The following is a 20967-nucleotide window of genomic DNA, read 5'->3' on the forward strand; positions in this document are numbered from 1 at the left end:
GCATGCGGTGTTCACAGACCACAAAGTTAGGCTGGTGGAGGAACAAATCTTCTTCGCAAATGTGTTTAGCCTTTTGGATTCCCTATCCAGGGGTGTTGACTTGGAAAAATCTTCAACAAAAAGTCAAAAAAAGCCTGTTAAAAAATGACTGAGGGGTAAGCCCTCTGTGGATCAGTGCTAGCTGGTACGGAAAGAAAAGAACTGATGTCAGAGCGTCAGGGTGGTGCCTATATAGGAACCGCAACATCATATCCGGCACGGACGGTGGCAAAGCCAGACGCAGAGCAGATCAACGCCACCTAACGGCATGCAGGGGCACTGCTCAGAAATTTTTCCAGATCCAGTCTGACACCTGGGGTGAATTCAAAGGCAAGGAATCCGCAACTGAAAGTCTCTGTTAGATAAAGGGAAGCAAGGGCTCAGAAGTAGATGAACCAGGCTGTAAGTTCACTGTAAGGAGATTCAATTTGGTCTCACTGGAGGGTAGCTGCAATGTATCGGCTGCCCTCGGGACCACCACTGCAAATGTGAAGCCCACTGGCACTCTGTAAATCGATGTATAAGGCATCATCAAAATAGTAAGGGGGGGGCTAGCCATCCACATTACGGCCATCATCAAAATATTGGGGTGCTCCCTATTCTTGCATAGGACCAGAGTCAGTACCAAAAAGATAGTGAAGCCTCTGCTGTTAAGTGCGACATTGCAGAGGCATCAGGTTGCATGATGACCAGCTGCGCTCTTGAAATTTTGTAGTGTGACATCGGTCAAGGGTACAACAATGGCATCATCAAGAGCTCTTCTTCTAGTGCTGGTGGTGACAACACTGGTGCTGGTGTTGCAGGGACCACCATGGAACTCAGGGTTAGAGATGAAGTCTGTATCAGTGTCAGTATGGGCCCTGTAACAGGTCCCAGGGGAAAGACGGTATCCGGGATAGTCCCAGTGACTGTACCCTAACTATGGGCCCTGGCAATTCTTTGGGTTCCAAAGGAGCACCCGTAAAAGTCTGGAGTGCACCACATATTTGCATCATATTTGGGGGTCGGACATAACCTGGGAATTTCAAGGCACGTGAATATCAGGCAGGGAATCGGTTGGGTGGTGAGAGACCTCAGAGGGGTGTGGGTGCAATCATGTGCCCTTGCACCTTTTCTTTTGAGTCAGAGTAGTCAGATTATGGATGAGTCCCACTTAACCTTCTTATGCTTGGACTTACCTCTAGAGTTCAAGTCAAATCTGAGCAGGTTTGGGAGCAAGCCTTAGGATCGGGACCGAGTCCTTGCACACTTGGATAGAGAGCAAAATCTACACGAAGGCCACAACTACTTCTTGTGTTTGGCAACATACTGCTTTGCCTCACAGTGTAGGACCACCTTCAGGTGCACGGAGGTCCACATATTGAACTACTTATAATTATGACCCTGAGCTCAGACACCAAAAAATACTTGTTCTTTTGAGCGGGGACAATATTCCCTAGCACACTGGTGAAATCATTCAGTAATCAGAAAAACCAACAAAGTTTGGAGTGGACCTCTGATTCCATGTCGGAATGCACAGAAAGAAAGAAAATGACTTCCGCGTGTAGGGGTGGTGATTAAATAGGGCGCTGCTCTGTTACTTCTGGGTTGGTGTGGAGTCAGCGTGGAGCTGCACAGCACCACCCAGACGCACACGTGAATACTGTTTGGAAAAAAGCTTTCCAGATCTAGTCTGGCGCCTGAGGAGTAAGGTAAGGAATCTGCAGTAGAAGAATCCTTAAACAAAAATGCACAGAATTAAATGCATCACTTCAGCAAGGAAGGACACACTAGGTAATCAACAGAAAATGCGTTTAGTATAGTTTTTTAAAAGTCAGGAAAAATGATGGGGAGAAAAAAAGGAAGACATGTATCTTCTGAAGTATTTCTCTACCTTGAGTTCCAGTGGATGTGAGGTGTACGCTTTTACTTTCCTGACCACCTGTGTCCCCCGTAGAACCAAAGAAAGGCGGGTGAGTTGCCCGGTGATGCAGCTGATATCGACACGCTGCAAGGAATGAATATAAAACTGCCAGATCTGAATTGGAGCAGCGAGCCAGGGGTCCCTGTATCAGAAAAAAACAAAGTAATCAGACAGGTAATGCTGGGCACTACTTATTTTTCTGCAGAATACAGGTTCAATATACTGAGATGCTGCACGTAGGACAAGTCTAATGTCAGTTACGTTGAAAACTATTTAGTTGCTGTGCTGTCAGTTTGAGGGCTGCATGTTTGCATATATGATCACAATTCTTACAAACTACCATTTCTAATAGTTCAAATGTACATAATTTCTTCTGGATACTTTGAAGGACTACAGTAGACAGGAAAGTGAACGTGCAGGTCATATCTTCTCTGAATTCTTGAATTCAATTTCAGTTGGCTCCAATGACTCACAGATGCTGCTTGGTGCAGAAATCAAACACTTTCAGAACTGACTTTCACTCTCGACTTCGGTAGAATATATCTGGGATGTGGAATGACTATTGGCCGATGTCTATAACATATTATTTGGGGTCAAGGTCAACATGTTTTAACGTTTATTTTGTCCCTTGTACAAAGAGGCTCAACCCCTGTATTACAAACCCTTCAGCTTCCAGTGTTATAGTACCACAGCATGGATCTACAAAAGAGAATTATCTGCAACTAAGGTAAGATTTGTTTATATGTAAAATTGTTCAAATCCGTATATGTATTTAATTAATGCAAACTCTTTATTATTAAGACTAGTGCTGTATGGAAATGTAGTGAGCCATGAGCTGAGTTTGCATTTTACAAGTATAAAAGTGTGTACACTCGTTAGCATAATTTAACAATTTGAGGCTGTATTTAATACCCCCAGAATGTTTCCTGATAATATGCAGAAACACGTATAAGCACAGAATCAAGATTGTTGATTGTATCCTATCTATATAACATGTGCATAAAAGCAATTTGAAACTTGAAAAAACATTTTGCTAAACTACTTTGCAAAATTAGATACAATTTATCTGGCACATCACTCGGTAAAAGATGTTTGATGCAGGCTAATATTTAAAAAAAAAAATGGTGAATCAGTGAAATAAATTACAAGAAGTGAGAAATTAAAATAAGGGTGGGATTCTTAAACTAAGTCCCAAAAGTGCACCCCCTAAGTATATGTTCTAAAAATGATGCGGATTTACAAATTTCAATAACTTATCAGAGTTTACACAAGTATGCCTGGATACTGCACTGCCTCAAGCCTAAATATAACCTGCCATTGTAAATTCTCTTTACCTACAACACTTTTTCCCCCACTTGGAAAGCACTTTTAATTTGGCCCTTGTCTAGAATAAACGTCCAACCTTTTCAAGTATAGGAAGCGCTTTGAGAGGAGCCTGTGAATACCCTAAACGTGTTAGGTTGTTTGAGTGCAGAAACTTGCTGGACATTTCAAACCTGACACTACTACCGCCTGCCCGTACATGTAGATGTGCAGTAAGGTGGCAAAGTCAGATTCTTCCTAGAATCTAAACCATGATATATGTGCTCAAACACAATCAAAGGGGCTATTATCATCTCTAATATAATATGAATGCTGCCATAATTTGTCACCTCACTGCACAGCACCTACAACAGCACAATGTTTTTTTTATGGGACAAGTAGATGTCTGAAACATCTAGTCCCTTGGACAAGTATATATTGTTTATGTTTCATGCGCCTGTATATACACTGAGGTAACCACGATCTCGGCCATATTTACTACATGTAGGTAAATATTTCGACCTTGAATGGACATTATAATCACATTTATATTTGTCTAGAAGCGCTGTTCATAGGCATTCCTTTAAGTAGGTAACATATCATGGTATATTATTGACGAAAATTGTCAGTGACAATAGTAACTAGCCCCGGCGACTTTCGAATAACGTGCACTGCTACAGAAGATATTATCAAGTAGTAGCAGATATAACAATGCATTATTCCACTTCAAACACTTGAGCTGTATAGATTATATACACAATGACTACCCGAAGAAAATTATTGTTTCATAATATTTTGCAAACATTCTCGAGAACATCACATTGAATGAACAACCTGAATACCCAAATATATCGAGAGCCTAAAGTGATTATTCACAGCCATTGTGTTCTACACTTGTAATTGTTCGGTATTTACTGCCAAGCAACAGCTTTCCTACGACAAAACATTCTTCACATAGCAAACTGAATGGTATATATGTATGGTATTGACTGGATGGTTACTTGGAGCCGTTCAAGCTGATGGTTTTGTGGAAGATAAAGGAAGACAAAGGAAAAGACAACACATACATAATGATACATATATTCTTTCTTTCATCACTTTTTTCAGACAATATGCCCTAAAAGTACAAGCAAGAAAGATGAATTTAAGGTAAAATAGTCAATATTAAATAACAGTTAAAATAACATTACAATACGACTACAATTCGAATGACTAAAAAGGGATAAAACTCAGATAGCAGATAAATTCACCTGAACCCTCTCCTTCACGATACATATACTACTCTCTATGTGTAAACTATGGACATTTTAGGATGGATGGCAAAAGGACCTTAGCTGAGTATTGGGTATGTTGGCAAGTTTTTGTTGGCAGAGCTCAGTTTGATCATCATTGGGGAGGTGAATCTTCAGAGCAATGTTAAAGGTTGATAGGGGAGAAATAGCCTTAAGGTCGAGTGGGAGAGCATTTCAGTAAAATGGTCAACAAGGGGAAAAAGAGAGATAGAAAGACTGGATGCAAGGGAATTGAGGAATTGTGATGCGTTTATGGTTGGCAGAGTGCAGTGCTCAGGAATACAAGTGCTAGGACAGAGTTTCAGGCAAAGAAATGGGATATAAGCCATTAACTGACTGAAACCTCAAATGAATATTCACGTTTGTCAAACAAACACAACTTGCAATGACGTATACAAGCATCATTTACAAACCATACAATGTGCAAGCAGCAACAACGGTGAGAACTAATCTAAAAAAAATCAATAATTAGACAAACATTTAAAGGCCTGACGCTGAGTAGGCACTTTATGTATCTGACATATTTGAACTTACCAAGGAAATAGGATGCTTTGCATCAAGACAACAGCACTGGCTGGTGATAAACAGTCATAGGTCAAAACATAAATACAACAAAATAATTGCTGGTGACTGGTTTGAACACTCTACAAATGTAAGTTGAGCTACGATTCTAAAAACATAGTTTATAGAACTTATTTGTTTTGCATCAGTACTGGTCATAACTAAATTACAGAAAATGCACATGTATCAAAGACTTTCAAATAATCTTCAATACTATCACACACAAATCATAAGTTCTACCTATTAATAAACTGGTACTTCAGATACCAAGGGCCATATGTATCATGCATTTTTGCAACCGCAAACTGCCCGATTGGGCCGGTTGCGACCGCAAAAATGCATTTTGATATGTATGAATTACAATTTGTGAACTGATAACATATTACGGAATCGAAATTTGGAACTGCTAATACATACCGATTCGGTGTTAGGAAGGGGCGTCTCAAGGGCGTCCCTTCCTACTACCAAATCCCAGGGGTATATAGGAATGTTTTGTGACCGAATTGCGGTTGCAAATCATCTGCATTTTACCCAAGGGACCCCTTCCCATTTGTGAATGCCTGCGAAAATATGTTTTAAGAGCAGGCAGTGGTAGCACGGAAAACTTTTCATTTTTTCTTTTTTTGAACGCATCTGGATTTCCTTTAATGAAAACGGGTTGCATTAAAAAAAAACATTGCGTTATTTAAAAGCATTCACAGATATAGTCGTCTCCTGAGCCCAGTAGGTCACTATCCCTGTGATTATAGTATTTCCTAACGGGTAGCAAATTGTGACCTCCTTCACGAATATTAATGAGGTAGGTCGATTTGTGAGCCGTTAGGAAACACTAAGTGAAACTCACAGAGTTTCATATATTCAAATAGCAATTACCTAATTATGATTTGCAGAAAATCGCAATTAGGTAATCACTACTCAAAATAATGATACGCCTGGCCCCTAGTTCCATGACATAAATGCACCAAATGGATTTTAAGGGTTGGAAACAATACTCAACTTAGTACAAAAAAAAATTACAGACCTTTGGTAATACTCTTTGCGGTGGATACTCTAACTGACCTCACCTTTCGAATTCCTCATAGAGCCGGACTGGATAGAGAACTTTTCACAGAAACCACTCCCCCAACCCGACAGATGGCTCCACTGGCTCCATGAATACCTTGTGGTGCCCTAGGAAGTGATGACTAGCAGTTATATGGAAGCACCCCCTGGCACAATTACATCAGTCTTCCTTGGATCTCTTCTGTATTGTCAGAAGTGGATCGACTGTGACAGATTTCAAGTGTGACAGGGTACGACAACCAGCTTAAGATTTTTCAGAACCACAAAAGACCACTCCACAGGACAGGGTAGAAGGGGGGCTGTGAAGAATCTGCAGTTAGATAGGTAACCACATAAAGGAGCACTACTGAAGGTAAGTATCTTGTTCTTCCGATGGATACATCCAACTGCAGATTACTCGTCTTTTGAGGAGATGCCAGTTCAGTCCCTCCTGAAAGGTAGAGTCTCATCATTATCAGTATCAACAAATTCTGTTTTATTTGGCAATAGTTTGTTATAAAAACAATGCACAATAAAAAAAAAAAAAACAGTAAAATACAAAGACTCCTTGAACCACCCTAAATTTGGAGATGACATTTGTGCTCTGCCAGATGATGTATGCTAAGATTGTCCACACGAGCATTAAGGAAGCTTGCCAAATGGTTGGGTATCAGAATGATCCCCTGGGAGCCCAAACACTTCCAGAACTGCAACGCCTCCTGGGACAGGGCCCAAAACCCCACACTACCCTGCTTGCTGCAGTAGCATATGGAGTTTTTGTTTCTATCAGGACCCAAACAGACTTCACTTAGAAGGATGGAAGTCAGAGGTGACTCCTTATTGTGCAGTGTCCAGACTTAGCTATGACATTCAACCTACAGATTTTGAGGGGAAAAGAACTTCAATGTTCCATCATTAGGAATGCTTAATAGTCAAAACACTAGAAAATAAGTGTACACACTGTCATGAGATACTGGGATTTGAACCTTCAACCTATTGACAGTCCAAGAGCTTTACCATTAGGCCAGAAGTGACCCTTGTCTGCTGTCCATTAAAAGGTAAGTATAACATTTGTGTCAAACATCTTGCTAGTTTGATGCTTTGAAGGCATTGCATTAAGTGACCATTACATTAACAATCTCTCTCTCTCTCTCTTTCCCATTCCATCATGGAATGGTGGGGGTGGGGGGGGGGGGGAGGGGAGGGGAGGGGAGAGAGAGAGAGAGAGAGAGAGAGAGAGAGAGAGAGAGAGAGAGAGAGAGAGAGAGAGTGAGTGACAGGACTGCGTGGGGATCCTCAAAGCCCCCGCAGTCCTGCCAGATACCTGTGTCCTGCAGGAGCTGGCATTGCTCCCACAATAAGGGAGCTGCTTTAAATAGCAGCTTCCTGCTTGCTGGAACAATGTTTTCATCTATTTTCCTGCATGCATATTTGAGTGCAAAGTAACACATTCATTTTAATTAAAGCTCTGGGAGGTGTTGGTTGCTGGGAAGGGGGGTTGTCCCACAAATTCACTGTCATTAAAGTGAAGTAGGAGCACCAGAGATAAGGGGTCAGGGTGTAGCTACCTTGGCCCATTTTCTTTTTTTCCCTTTTTTTCTGGGACTCGGTTGAAGCAGAGTCCCAAGATGGCTGCCAGCACTTCCTGGTTTATAGTGTTGGCAGCTCTCTTCAGGAGCTCTTACTATTCGCAAAGTCGTCAAGGAGGCTCCGGGGCCCTAGATATACAAACTTATTTTCCGTTTAACATCTCAAAAATGACTGAACAGATTTACACCAAATAACCAAAAGCACAATCTGCGGATCAAATTCCAGCATCCAGCAATTTGGGTTGTAGTTGTGTTCAAAGCTCCTATGGGATTAACACGGGAAACACACCGTTTTTTAACCCTCCTCCTCCTTTTCTCAGACTCCCGCTTGACAGGTCACCCCAAAACTTCTCATACACAACAAGAATCACCGGCACACTTTTTTAAAGAAAATTTCATTCATGAAGATTCATCAAACGGTGTCAAAGATATAGGCTAAAACACTTTTTTTTATGGAAACATGGGCCTAACTACAACTACCTAGTGGCGACGGCCATTCGGTTATATATATATAAATATTTTTTTTTCCAAAGGGAACTTGGTGAAGTGGCGGAAACCAAGGTGAATATGTGACTCTTGTACTGAATAAGACTCATCTACAGATCACCTAGAAAAGTTGTTAATTACACAAAAACATAAAAAAATTACGAGATTCTTAAATAAAAATAATACATCCGATTTTGTATATCCAGTAATCTGACAACACTTAATAAATTGTGAACCCAGCCAACAAGAAGTAGAGTCAGGTAACAATGAAAACAGTTGTACCCTAATGAGGCAAACACCTAAATGCACAACAGATATAAATACCTTCATAAAGAAGTAAAAATACCCCTGAATAAGGTAAAACCCTTCAGAGGTAAAAGTAGGCGTGAGGCTGGGGAAGAATCCAAACCACTAGCGGTAGCTTTTTCAGCTATCCTCTATAAGAGGTTGTTCCACCTGTGAAATGTGTGGTATATCCGTTGCCTCTTCACCATGTCCCTCAGACGTACAAACATGAGGGGACTCCCCAGAATTTGTAGGGCAGTCAAGGATAACTGGCATGACTGGTGCCGTACCTGATGTTCAGCACAGCAGAAAAGGTGAATTCTCAACAGTGATGTCAACTTCAAATGGGGAAAGGCATGCAAAGTTGATTGGCGCCGCCAGCAAAGTCGCTAGAGTCAGTCGTTCGGATACTGGAGCTAATGGTGTGAGCCCCGAAGGGCTGTGCACCAGTGCCGTAATGGCTTTGTCAACTGAAGCCAGAAGCCTAACTGAAGCCGAGGACGAGCCTGCCGGTGTGGACACAGTCAAGACCTCTTGCACCTCCTTGGGGCCCACAGGCGCTCGAGGGGAAGGTGATTTCCCAAAAATAGCATGAAGCGAATTGTAGAATTCACGCATCTTGGTCATAGTCACCCCAGCCCCAGGAAAGGGATGAAAATGAGGGCCAGACACTGGTCCTGACTCCTCAGCTCAGGAATGGTGAGAGGCCGAATGTGGGGAAGTTGATAACTTTTGCAACTTTGACCACTTACTTCAGTACTTACCACATGACTTCGATGGAGAAGGACGTCGGTGAGATGACTCCTTGAAAGGGACCATGATCGGACTTCAATACGAGTAGGAGACCATGACCAACGGGAAGGCTAGGACAGCTCAGACATCTGCGCCACTCGAAGCTTCATATGGTACTTCCGCAGAGCTTTCAGATGGAGATGCCAACAGGAGTCACACACTTTGGCGTTGTGGTGCTCTCCAAGGCACCACATACAAACAGAGTGGGGGTCCATAGCAGACATTTGTCGTCCATGGGACCCACAGGGCTTACAGCCTGAAGACATGGACAGTAAAAGCATACTGTTCCATCAGTGAAAACGTCAAAGTAGGCCGAAAATGGCCTAACCAACAGTTACCGGACCTCGGTTGCAAGCGCAGAGAAGAGGGAACTGATGTTGGCGCATTGGCGTAGGAGTTATATAGACTCTGCTGACATCACATCCGGTGAACAACATAAATATGGAGTAGAGCGATGCCCTCTACTGACGCGCAGACATACTATGGGAAAAAAGTTTCCAGATCCAGGCTAGCGCTTGGGGAGATTCTAAAGTAAGAAATCTGCAGTTAGATGTCTCCTATCATTCACTTGATTATGACTCACAAATTCGAAGACAGCTACCAAGACATATTTAGAAGCGTTCTTTCCATCTGGGATAAGCTAAGCTAAGGTGTTCCTCAATTCATTAGGGTGGCCAGTAATAACTCACTGGACATATCCCAGCAGTTAAGTGTGTAGAATCCAAGAAGGCAGAAATTTCAGGGCCCTCAGTGCCAAAGTGGATGAGGGAAAGGCTCCTGTGTAAAATATCAATATTTTTTGACTCTTTGTCTGGAGGCACAGTAAAACATTTATTTGGATTTACCTTTCTGGTAGAATTTGCATGTTCTCTGGAGTTTGGTGCTGGGTCAGGAAAGCTGGCTCCCCTGGCGCAGGTTTATGACACCTAGCCACTGGCCGATTTACAGGGTGAGCTGATAATGTCTTAGTCCAGGATGCCATTAATGTCCATTGTTAGAAATGGGGTCTCTAGTTAGCAGAGGTATACACCTTTGTCCAAATAGGGATCCCAATCCTAGTCAGGGTAAATCAGACACAATCCAAATTATCCTGTGCCCACCCGGTGGTAGCTTGGCCGTGCGCACTCAGGCTTAACTTAGAAGGCAATGTGTAAAGTATTTGTCTAATAATTCATGCAATAACACCGTGAGAACACCACAAAAAGAAACCACACAGGTTTAGAAAAATATAGGATATTTATCTGATTAAATTAAGGTCAAAACGATCAAGATTTGATAATCAAAATTTGAAATATCACTTTTGTAATGATAAGTAGAGTCTTAGTTCTCAAATACAACAATAGTCTCTTGCAAGCACAAAGTAGCTGGTTTGCGCCAAAATTTCACGCACGAAAACCGCAGAGGAGGAGATGCATGGAAAAAGTTAGGTGTGCGTCGGATTCACAGACGCACACAGATGATACTTCGATTCTTTTCCATATGGCAGGGCTTTCATTGAATTCCGGCATGCAGGTTGAATCCTCTTTGCGATGTGGGGTCTTTTGATGCCCAGGGACAATACATGGAAATCCTGGGCGTGCGGGACGAAGTCACAGCTGTTGCGCCGATCCAATGGGCGATGCAGCAGAGTTTCTATTGCACGGCTGGAGCTGCGTCGATTCCTCTTGCAGGAAGTCGGGCTGCATCGTTCCGGCTCAGCGATGCATAGATCCGGTGTGTCGAAGTTCCGGTCGCAATGTTGATGCTGTGTCGATCTCAACTCGGGGAGCCGGGATGCGTCGTTCCAGTTCGGCGATGCAGTGATTTTCTCACTGCTGGGCAGGCTGTGCGTCAATTCCAGCAGGCTGGGCATCGATTTTCGCTGCACAAGGAGTTTCTTTGCAGAGATGAGGTCTTTTTGGCCCTGAGACTTCAGGAAAAAGAGGCAAGCTCAATCCAAGCCCTTCGAGAGCACATCTCAGCACAGCCAGAGGCCAGCAAGGCAGCAGGGCAACAGCAAGGCAGAGTCCTTTACATCAAAGCAGTCCAGGTGAGTCCTTTGGGCAGCCAGGCAGCTCCTCTTGGCAGGTTGCAGGTTCTGGTGCAGTGTCTGTCCCAAGAAGTGTCTGAGTTGATAGGGTCAGGGGACCAGGTTTATATACCCAAAAGTGCCTTTGAAGTGGAGGATACTTAAAAGAGTGGTTTTGAGGTGCATAAGGTCCCCTTTCAGTACAATCCTGTCGGACAGAGTCCCAATAGGGGGTTTGGCAGTTCATTGTGTGAGGGCAGGCCACTGTCCTTTGAAATGTAAGTGTCAGGCTCTCCATCCTTCCAGCTCAGGTAGACCCATTCAGTATGCAGATGTGTGCAGGTGTGACTCAGCATCCTGTGTTTGTGGCTGTCTGGGTGAAATGCACAAGGGAGCTGTCAATCAGCCCAGCCCAGATGTGGATTGGAGACAGGCTGTAAGGCACAGAATAATTTTAAGTGCAGGGAAATGCTCACTTTCTAAAAGTGGCAACTCTAACATAGTAATATAAACTTCAACCTCACCAGTCAGCAGGATTTTGTATTACCATTCTGGCCGTATTAAATATGACCTGTCTACTTGCTGATCAGAATCTACCACTCAAGCAATATATGAGGGTAGCCCTGATGTTAGCCTATGAAAGAAGCAGGCCTCACAGCAGTGGGAAATTAATTTAGGAGTTTTCCGCTATCAGGACATATAAAACTCACAGGTAAATGTCCTGCCTTTTACCTATACAGCACCCTGCCCTTTGGGTTACCTAGGGCCTACGTTAGGGGTGACTTATATGTAGGAAAAGGGGCGTTTAAGCCTTGGCAAGTACTTTTAAATGCAAAGTCGAAGTGGCAGTGCACAACCCAGGCCCTGCAATGGCAGGCCTGAGAGATGGTTAAGGGGCTATTTATGTGGGGGCACAACCAGTGCTGCAGGCCCACTAGTAGCATTCAATCTAAAGGCCCTGGGCACCTGTAGTGCACGTTATTAGGGACTTACAAGTAGATCAAATACGCCAATTGGGAAAGAACCAATGTCACCATGTTTTAAGGGAGAAAGCATATTGGGGAAGAGTCTGGGGTTCATACAATGTTGTGCAGTGGCTTTATAATCTTCTAAAGAGAGATAGGCCAGTATCAGAGATTAGCATTAAGGTCGGATTTGGGTTAAGCATGGTTGGAGTCTGGCTCTGTGCCAAAGCAGGAGTGACAAGACAAGAATAAGTCCCTCCAGTACTGCTTGCAGATGTAGCCAGGCTTGTTCCTAAACTTTGTCTTCGACTTACGAAGGATGGCCACTTCAAGTAGGATGAGGACTGAAGTCAGAGTGGGCCTGGTAACATGAGCTGGAGCATGACTGCAGCATAAAGTATGACTTACCTCATTTGTTGCACTTGGCGATGTGTAGTTTCACTTCCTGCTACCTGTTGACCTTGGGGTGCATCAGGGATCATTTTCCACATTATTTGGAGTTGTGCCTAGACCGAAAACACCACAGACACACAGTGTGTGCATCTGTGATCTGTGTATCGCTTACAGACATCTGATTCATGCTGTGCTGTCAAGACATGGTTTGAAGCCTGTGGTCTCAGAGAAAAACATTTTCATTATCACAATATCTTCAGAAAACAAGTTTTGGAGAAGGTAAACTGACAAAGTAAAGAGCAGAGCTCCAGCACCACATCAAAAGACAGAGAAAGAAAGGCATCTATATTAGGTTCTATGATGTCACTTCATGGGCAGCACAAGGTTATCATGGAACCAATGGCACCACCTGTCAGCGAGCAGGAGGGGTTGGTATGAAAACGTCCAGATCAAGTATGCCACCGGGCAGAATTCAAAGTCAAGGAATTTGTGGTTAGAAGAAATTATAGAACAGAGAAGAATTTTAATCTGTAGTGCATCATTTTTGGATTGCTAGCCAGAGCTTCAAATGGCATTGATATAATACCATACCAGTGAATGCAGCAATAAAGAAGGAAGACATGCTGTACACATTTAAATATAATATTCATAAGGACAGTTGCTTCATATCAAAACCTGAAATAATTTTACAGATAATTATAACACTAATTATTCTACTTACGTATAGATGGTAACAAAGAACTTTTTTATCTGTGGGCTAGGACCTGCAGATACTTTCAAAAATACATCTTGTGGTTCTCCTGGACCCTATAGAAAGGAAGAGAAAAATATTATTAGATGCATTCTTTACAATGATGATTTGGTTTTCTATAAACGAGGACTTTTATGGTATTTTCCTTTAGTTTTATCTCACCTTATTCTTCCTACTTAGGGAAAGTTCCAATCAAGATTTTGAGTAAGAACAAGAGATGAGAGGCTGACACAGTTCATGGCTGAGGTGATTTATAAATAAGCTTCTTTTGTTGAACTTCTGAAGACTGTGTGTGGATCCTTTAAGGTGTGTGACTTCACAAGTCATTTTGGAATAATATACAATGTTTACTGTCCAGATAAAAGTATTGCTCCCATAGTGACATAGGTAGTGTTACAGATACATAACTTTACCTTGCCCATCATGAGGTCTGCATTAATATTCAGAAGCATTCACTAGCAAGGGAAACATATCCCCACACTGACCAAGTGATGAGACTATCAAAAACAAAGATGGGACAAAAGTGAAAAAAACAGCACAAACCTTCGGCTGAATCAAATCTCTAGCGCTTAGGTGAGATAACTGGTCAACTTGAGTCGAGTCTAGCATAGGAGTTAATGAGGAATGTTCTGGGAAGCACAACAATGAAATACCTCCAGTTCAAAGGATTCTGTAGGTATCAAATGGGACCTATAAGATGTCCAATCGATCAAGCCAGTAAATAAAGCTGAGGAAGAGACGACGTCTGGCATCATATCACTAAAGGAAGTAGCAGGGTCTCTCACAAAAACTAAATCATTTTCTAATTTATCTCGTTTATCAAAAAAATACCTAGCAACCCTATTTTCGGGGAGAATGTCTGCTGTTATTTGACAGCTGGGAAAGATAAACTACGAATAAGGAAACGGAAAATAAATGTGTAATTCATACAAATAATTCCACAAAAAAATGTGCTATGCTGAAATGTAGTAATTCAATTAAAAATATCCTTATTCTATCTTTAAAAAACATCATAAAAAAACATAGAAAAAACCCAAGCTAAACAACATTGAAAATATTTAAAAGCCGTTAAAATGTTCAAATAAAATAACATGGCAAATCATGATGAAAAAGAAGAAAAAGACGCCCTATAAAATTTATCATATCATAAATCAATATGGTACAAACTAGCCATAAAGAGCAGAATCAGGCCCTAGACTGTCACCTGAAATTATGACCAATCTATGGTTTTCCTACTACGAATTGCCATTTTAAAGAAATTACAAACGCTGAAGCAAACAAGAGGACTATCAAGAGTCTGCTAGTCTGTTAGGTATGCTAAAGCAACCCTGCACTTCTTAAAAGCCAACAATTTGACAATTTGGATAAGGAAGAGTGTAGGAAAATGGCTCCCTGTTGCAGATACCCCTAACTTTTTGCCTTTGCTGATGCTAAGTTTTGATTGAAAGTGTGCTGGGACCCTGCTAACCAGGCCCAGCACCAGTGTTCTTTCCCTAAACTGTACCTTTATCTCCACAATTGGCACAACCCTGGCACTCAGGTAAGTCCCTTGTAAGTGATACCCCTGGAAACAAGGGCCCTGATGCCAGGGAAGGTCTCTAAGGGCTGCAGCATTTCTTATGCCACTTTGGGGACCCCTCACTCAGCACATGCACACTGCCTCACAGCTTGTGTGTGCTGGTGGGGAGAAAATGACTAAGTTGACATGGCACTCCCCTCAGAGTGCCATGCCAACCTCACACTGCCTGTGCCATAGGTAAGTCACCCCTCTAGCAGGCCTTACAGCCCTAAGGCAGGGTGCCCTTTACCACAGGTGAGGGCATATGTGCATGAGCACTATTCCCCTACAGTGTCTAAGCAAAACCTTAAACAATGTAAGTGCAGGGTAGCAAACTCAAACTCCACAGTTCCATAATGGCTACACTGAAATCTGGGAAGTTTGGTATCAAACTTCTCAGCACAATAGATGCACATTGGTGCTAATGTGCAATTTATTGTAACATACACCCAGAGGGCATCTTAGAGATGCCCCCTGAATCCCAATCGGACTTCTAGTGTAGGCTGACCAGTTTCTGCCAGCCTGCCACACACCAGACATGTTGCTGGCCACATGGGGAGAGTGCCTTTGTCACTCTGTGGCCAGGAACAAAGGCTGTACTGGGTGGAGGTGCTTCTCACCTCCCCCTGCAGGAACTGTAACACCTGGCTCACCTCTTTTGTTACAGCGCCCCAGGGCATCCCAGCTAGTGGAGATGCCCGCCCCTTCGGCCACTGCCCCCACTTTTGGTGGCAAGACTGGAGGAGATAATGAGAAAAACAAGGAGGCGTCAACCACCAGTCAGGACAGCCCCTAAGGTGTCATGAGCAGAGGTGACCCCTGCCTTGAGAAATCCTCCATCTTGAGTTTGGAGGATTCCCCCACTAGGATTAGGAATGTGCCCCTCCCCCACCCAGGGAGGAGGAACAGAGAGGGTGTAGCCACCCCCAAGGACAGTAGTTATTGGCTACTGCCCTCCCAGACCTAAACACACCCCTAAATTCAGTATTTAGGGGCACTCCAGATCCCAGGAAACGAGATTCCTGCAACCTGAAGAAACAAGAAGGACTGCTGCCCTACAAGCCTGCAGAGAAGGAGGAAGACGACAACTGCTTTGGCCCCAGCCCTACCTGCCTGTCTCCAACTTCGAAAACCTGCAACCAGTGACGCATCCGACAGGGACCAGCAACCTCCGAAGCCTCAGAGGACTGCCCTGGACTAAAGGACCAATAAACTCCAGTGAGCAGCAGCCCTGCTCCAAACCAGCTACTTCTTTGCAACAAAGAAGCAAATTCCAAAGACTGCACGTTTCCCGCCGGAAGCGTGAGACTTCTCACTCTGCACCCAACGCCCCCGCTCGAGATCCAGAGAACGAACACCACAGGGAGGACTCTGGGGCAGCTGCGAGCCCGTGAGTAGCCAGAGACGACCCCCGCCATGCCCCCACAGCGATGCCTGCAGAGAGAATCCGGAGGCTCCCCCTGACCGCGACTGCCTGTAACAAGGGACCCGACGCCTGGAACCAGCACTGCACCTGCAGCCCCCAGGACCTGAAGGAACCGAACCTCAACACAGGAGTGACCCCCAGGCGACCCTCTGCCTAGACAAGGTGGTGGCTGTCCCGAGAAGCCCCCCCGTGCCTGCCTGCACCGCTAGAGTGACCCCCGGGTCCCTCCATTGTTTTCTACCTGAAACCCAACGCCTGCTTTGCACACTGCACCCGGCCGCCCCTGTGCCGCTGAGGGTGTGTTTTGTGTGCCTACTTGAGTCCCCCCTGGTCTGCCCCCCCAAGGACGCAGGTACTTACCTGATGGCAGGCTGGAACCAGAGCCCCCTGTTCTCCATAGGTGCCTATGTGTTTTGGGCACATCTTTGACCTCTGCACCTGACCGGCCCTGAGCTGCTGGTGTGGTAACTTTGGGGTTGCCTTGAACCCCCAACGGTGGGCTGCCTATGCCCCAGAACCGAGACTTGTAAGTGTTTAATTTACCCCCTAATCTAACCTTTACTTACCTCCCCCAGGAACTGTTGATTTTTGCAGTGTCCACTTTGAAAATAGCTTATTGCCATTTTTACAAAGACTGTATATGATATTGATTTTATTCAAAGTTCTTAAAGTATCTAAGTGAAGTACCTTGCATTTAAAGTGTTTACTGCAAATCTTGAACCTGTGGTTCTTAAAATAAATTAAGAAAATATATTTTTCTATATAATAACCTATTGGCCTGGAGTAAGTCTTTGAGTGTGTGTTCCTCATTTATTGCCTGTGTGTGTGTACAACAAATGCTTAACACTACCCTCTGATAAGCCTACTGCTCGACCACACTACCACAAAATAGAGCATTAGAATTATCTAATTTTGCCACTATCTTACCTCTAAGGGGAACCCTTGGACTCTGTGTACACTATTTCTTACTTTGAAATAGTATATACAGAGCCAACTTCCTACAGAGAGCTACAAGAACTTGCGATAAAAAGCAGAAATGTTTGAAGTGCAATAAAGGCTTGTTCTGATCTCCCATTCACAGGGACAAGTGGTAGTGGCGGCTGGCAGCTTTAGGAGGGAGGGGGCGGGCGGGAAGCACACACACACACTCATTCTTTCACACATGCATGCACGCACATCCATTAACAACACTCATAACATTCAAACATGCACGCACGCACCAAACATTCATTTTAAAAGATCACACACACACTCATTCTTTCACACACACACACGAACGCACATACATTAACAATCATAACATTCAAACATGCGCGCACGCACCAAACATTCATTTTAAAAGATCACACTCATTCTTTCACACACACACACATCCATTAACAACACTCATAACATTCAAACATGCATGCACGCACCAAACATTAATTTGGAGGGTTGGGACTGCTGCCTTCCCTCATTGGCTGACCTAGGGAAGGCAGCAATCCCAGCCTCGTCACAGAGTGGGATGGGGTCAGTGAGACTGCTGACCCCACACCACTCTGTGACGAAGTGTCACTGATTGACACTCGCCCTGGGCGTTTCAGGGCTTAAATCTGAAGTGCCCAGGTCAAAGTCAGTGGGTGATGCTTTCCTCATCACACAGGGGAGGGCCTCGAGGCACCTTTGCTGAGCCGAGGAGGTCATGCCCATAGGAGTTGTGACCTCCTCAGCCCAGCAAAGTTCAACTCAGACAGCCAAGAGTCTGCACATGTCTGACCTGGCTGCCTGACCTGAATATGAAGAGTGTCTGTCAGGCTGACCTTTGTTCAGCCTGACAAACACTCTTCATGAGGGGCAAAAGGTGGGGGTAGTGGCCCCTCCGCCCTAAGGGACGGGCCCGCCTGCAAGGGGGCAAGTTACTGGGCCATATCCCGGCGCTCTCGGAAAAAAATAGTTGGCACCAACCCATACCAGATCGAAATCCGAAGTGAGCTCCAAAGTTAGATTTCAAGCAAGGACACCCATCCACCAACATAAGGGTGTGTGTGTGTGGAGGGGGGGGGGGATTTAATAATATCAGAGACCCATTCAAGACTAAGCTCAGAATGCAAAATAAAAATATTGCTTGAGTGGGGAAGGTGCAACAGCCTCCTACAGATTCTATTTAACTTCACCTGTATAGGAGAGACGTTGTGGAACCTACAAACCCCCACTCCGTAGGTGACTGCGGGACAGCACTTCAGCTTGTAGATTTTGAGATAGGGAGAAATAGTAGCCCTGCCACCCTTTTCAGGTAGGTTAAAAATCGATCCAGCCACCCTCCACAATTTCAATCAAGCTGCATTTACCTGCAGTTTTCAGGAGCTGGCAGCACCGAAAATAACACCCAGATAACACAAATTGTGAAACCACGCTGACATGGAGACAGAGGGCCTGATTACAACTTTGGAGGACGGTGTTAAACCGTCCCAAAAGTGGCGGATATACCACCTACCGTATTACGAGTCCATTATATCCTATGGAACTCGTAATACGGTAGGTGGTATATCCGTCACTTTTGGGACGGTTTAACACCGTCCTCCAAAGTTGTAATCAGGCCCAGAGTGTTATTGTCACCCACCCTGACCTGCAAACAGTTAAAGATGGCCCTTCACAAAATCTTTACAGAGCTATCAATGAGAGAAATTGGCCTGTAACATTCAGGGGATCCTTTTATCACCTTTTTTTTAAATATAGGACTCATGATGGATAGAGACCAAGACTCCAGGGTCGCGTAACACCAGAAACTGTTAAATAGGTTTGAGAGCAGAGATCCCCACAGTTCCACTTTACATTTAAACAATACCATTGGTATCCCATCAGACCCAAGGGGCTTTCCGCTTGGGCTTGCCCTAAGTTCATCTTCTATTTCGTGAAGAGAAATCTGGAGGTGGGGCAACTTATCATGATACACCCTGTGATCAGGAAAGCGGTAGATAGAAGTGAAATGCTTCACCCACTCCTGTCCCGCAATATTACCCATCAAAAAGTGATTGGGAAAACCTCCCGCTGCTTGAGCTTATTGACTGTGTCCCAAAATACTATACTGCAGTTATGGGCAGCCTCAAGTTCTAACTTTTTCCAATACTTTTTATGCAGAAATTGTATCCTCTCTCTAGAAGAGCACGCTTATATACCAGCCTGGCTTTTTGGACCTTCCCCGCATCCCTTGGAGACCTCAACAAAGCTTTCCTCCAGTGGTGGTTGGCCGCTGAGCAGGTTGCATCAAACCAATAGGGGTGCTCAGGGGCTGGTTCAACAGGCTTTGACAAGTGGTTTATAATATGAGTGCATAAGCAGATCCCTGGGGTTGTCAGCTAAGCAACCCAAGAAAAATATCAGATAGCCTTTTAGAAAAAGCCTCAGTGTGGCACTCAGACCTTTCAAACACCAAACAACCCTAAGTCCATCATACCTGGACTGTTGACTAATTCCATTATGTGCTAGAGTTGACTTGTTCCAACACATCGAAAAAACTGCTTTGATCAGTGGCGCAGTATGATAGCCCGACATGGTTTCTACAATTTCCCTGCAGAAGAGGTTTGTTGATAAACATGTAGTCAATGATTGACGCCTGACCCTTGCCCATTTACGCAGGTTTACCCAGCACCACACCGTGAAAATTATTGATGGTATCAACATGATCAAGCAAGGAAACAAACTTCCTCAGCTCCAGCCCTCTAGCATCCTGAGGTGCGCTCACAGCTCCCCGAGCTTGGCACTGAAATCCTTGCATATTAGAACTTGTGGTTGCAAAGCACTATGGTTTTCTAAAATGCCCATAATAAATCTAAGTAGCTCCTCAAATACACAAAGAAAAAAGCTTAAATAATCACTATTATTCAAATGAACCAGATAAGAACAAAAAGGGCTATGGCTAACCTTAATAAACAGGGTTTGGAATGCATAATTAGGTGTGTGTGTACTGGGGAGACAACATGCCTAAAGTTTAATTTGATCCAGAGTGAGAGGCTCCCCCAAACCCTTCTATGAAGGGAAGCCACTGAGGGCACGAGTAACAAGAAAAGTCCTCAATATGAGACAGTGGAAGTGGCCCAGGTCTCCTGCATGACCACAAAATTGTGTCCGTTAACAAAGGCCAGGTGTAGGAAGTTGGCTCTGTATATACTATCTCAAAGTGAGAGAACAGTAGGCTTATCAGAGGGTAGTGTTAAGCATTTGTTGTACACACACTGGCAATAAATGAGAACACACACTCAAAGACTTAACTCCAAGCCAATAGGTTTTTATACAGAAAAATATATTTTCTTAATTTATTTTTAAAACCACAAGATTCAAATTTTAGGTAAGTACATAAATTGTAATGTACTTCACACAGTTACGTATAGAACTTTGATTTAAAACAGTAGTACACACAGTTTTGGTTAAAATGGAAATAAGCTATTTTAAAAGTGGACACTGCAAAAATCAACAGTTCCTGGGGGAGGTAAGTATTGGTTAGTTTTTCAGGTAAGTAAAGCACTTACCAGTTCAGTCACTTGGGCATAGGCAGCCCACCGTTGGGGGGTTCAAGGCAACCCCAAAGCCACCACACCAG

The 20967-nt window shown here is 43.8% G+C and overlaps 1 protein-coding gene across 1 annotated transcript in view; it reads right to left on the minus strand.

The window, feature by feature from the left end:
• Positions 1–20967, minus strand: part of NPHP4 (nephrocystin 4) — a 952546-nt gene that overhangs the window by 76968 nt on the left and 854611 nt on the right. Inside the window, exons 26-27 of the mRNA XM_069239971.1 lie at positions 13378–13463; positions 1913–2084 (exon numbers count right to left, since the gene is read on the minus strand). Of these exons, the coding sequence (XP_069096072.1) occupies positions 1913–2084; positions 13378–13463 (258 nt within the window). The remainder of the gene's footprint in view (positions 1–1912; positions 2085–13377; positions 13464–20967) is intronic.

This window comes from Pleurodeles waltl, chromosome 6, assembly GCF_031143425.1.
Source record: "Pleurodeles waltl isolate 20211129_DDA chromosome 6, aPleWal1.hap1.20221129, whole genome shotgun sequence".
Lineage (NCBI taxonomy): Eukaryota > Metazoa > Chordata > Amphibia > Caudata > Salamandridae > Pleurodeles > Pleurodeles waltl.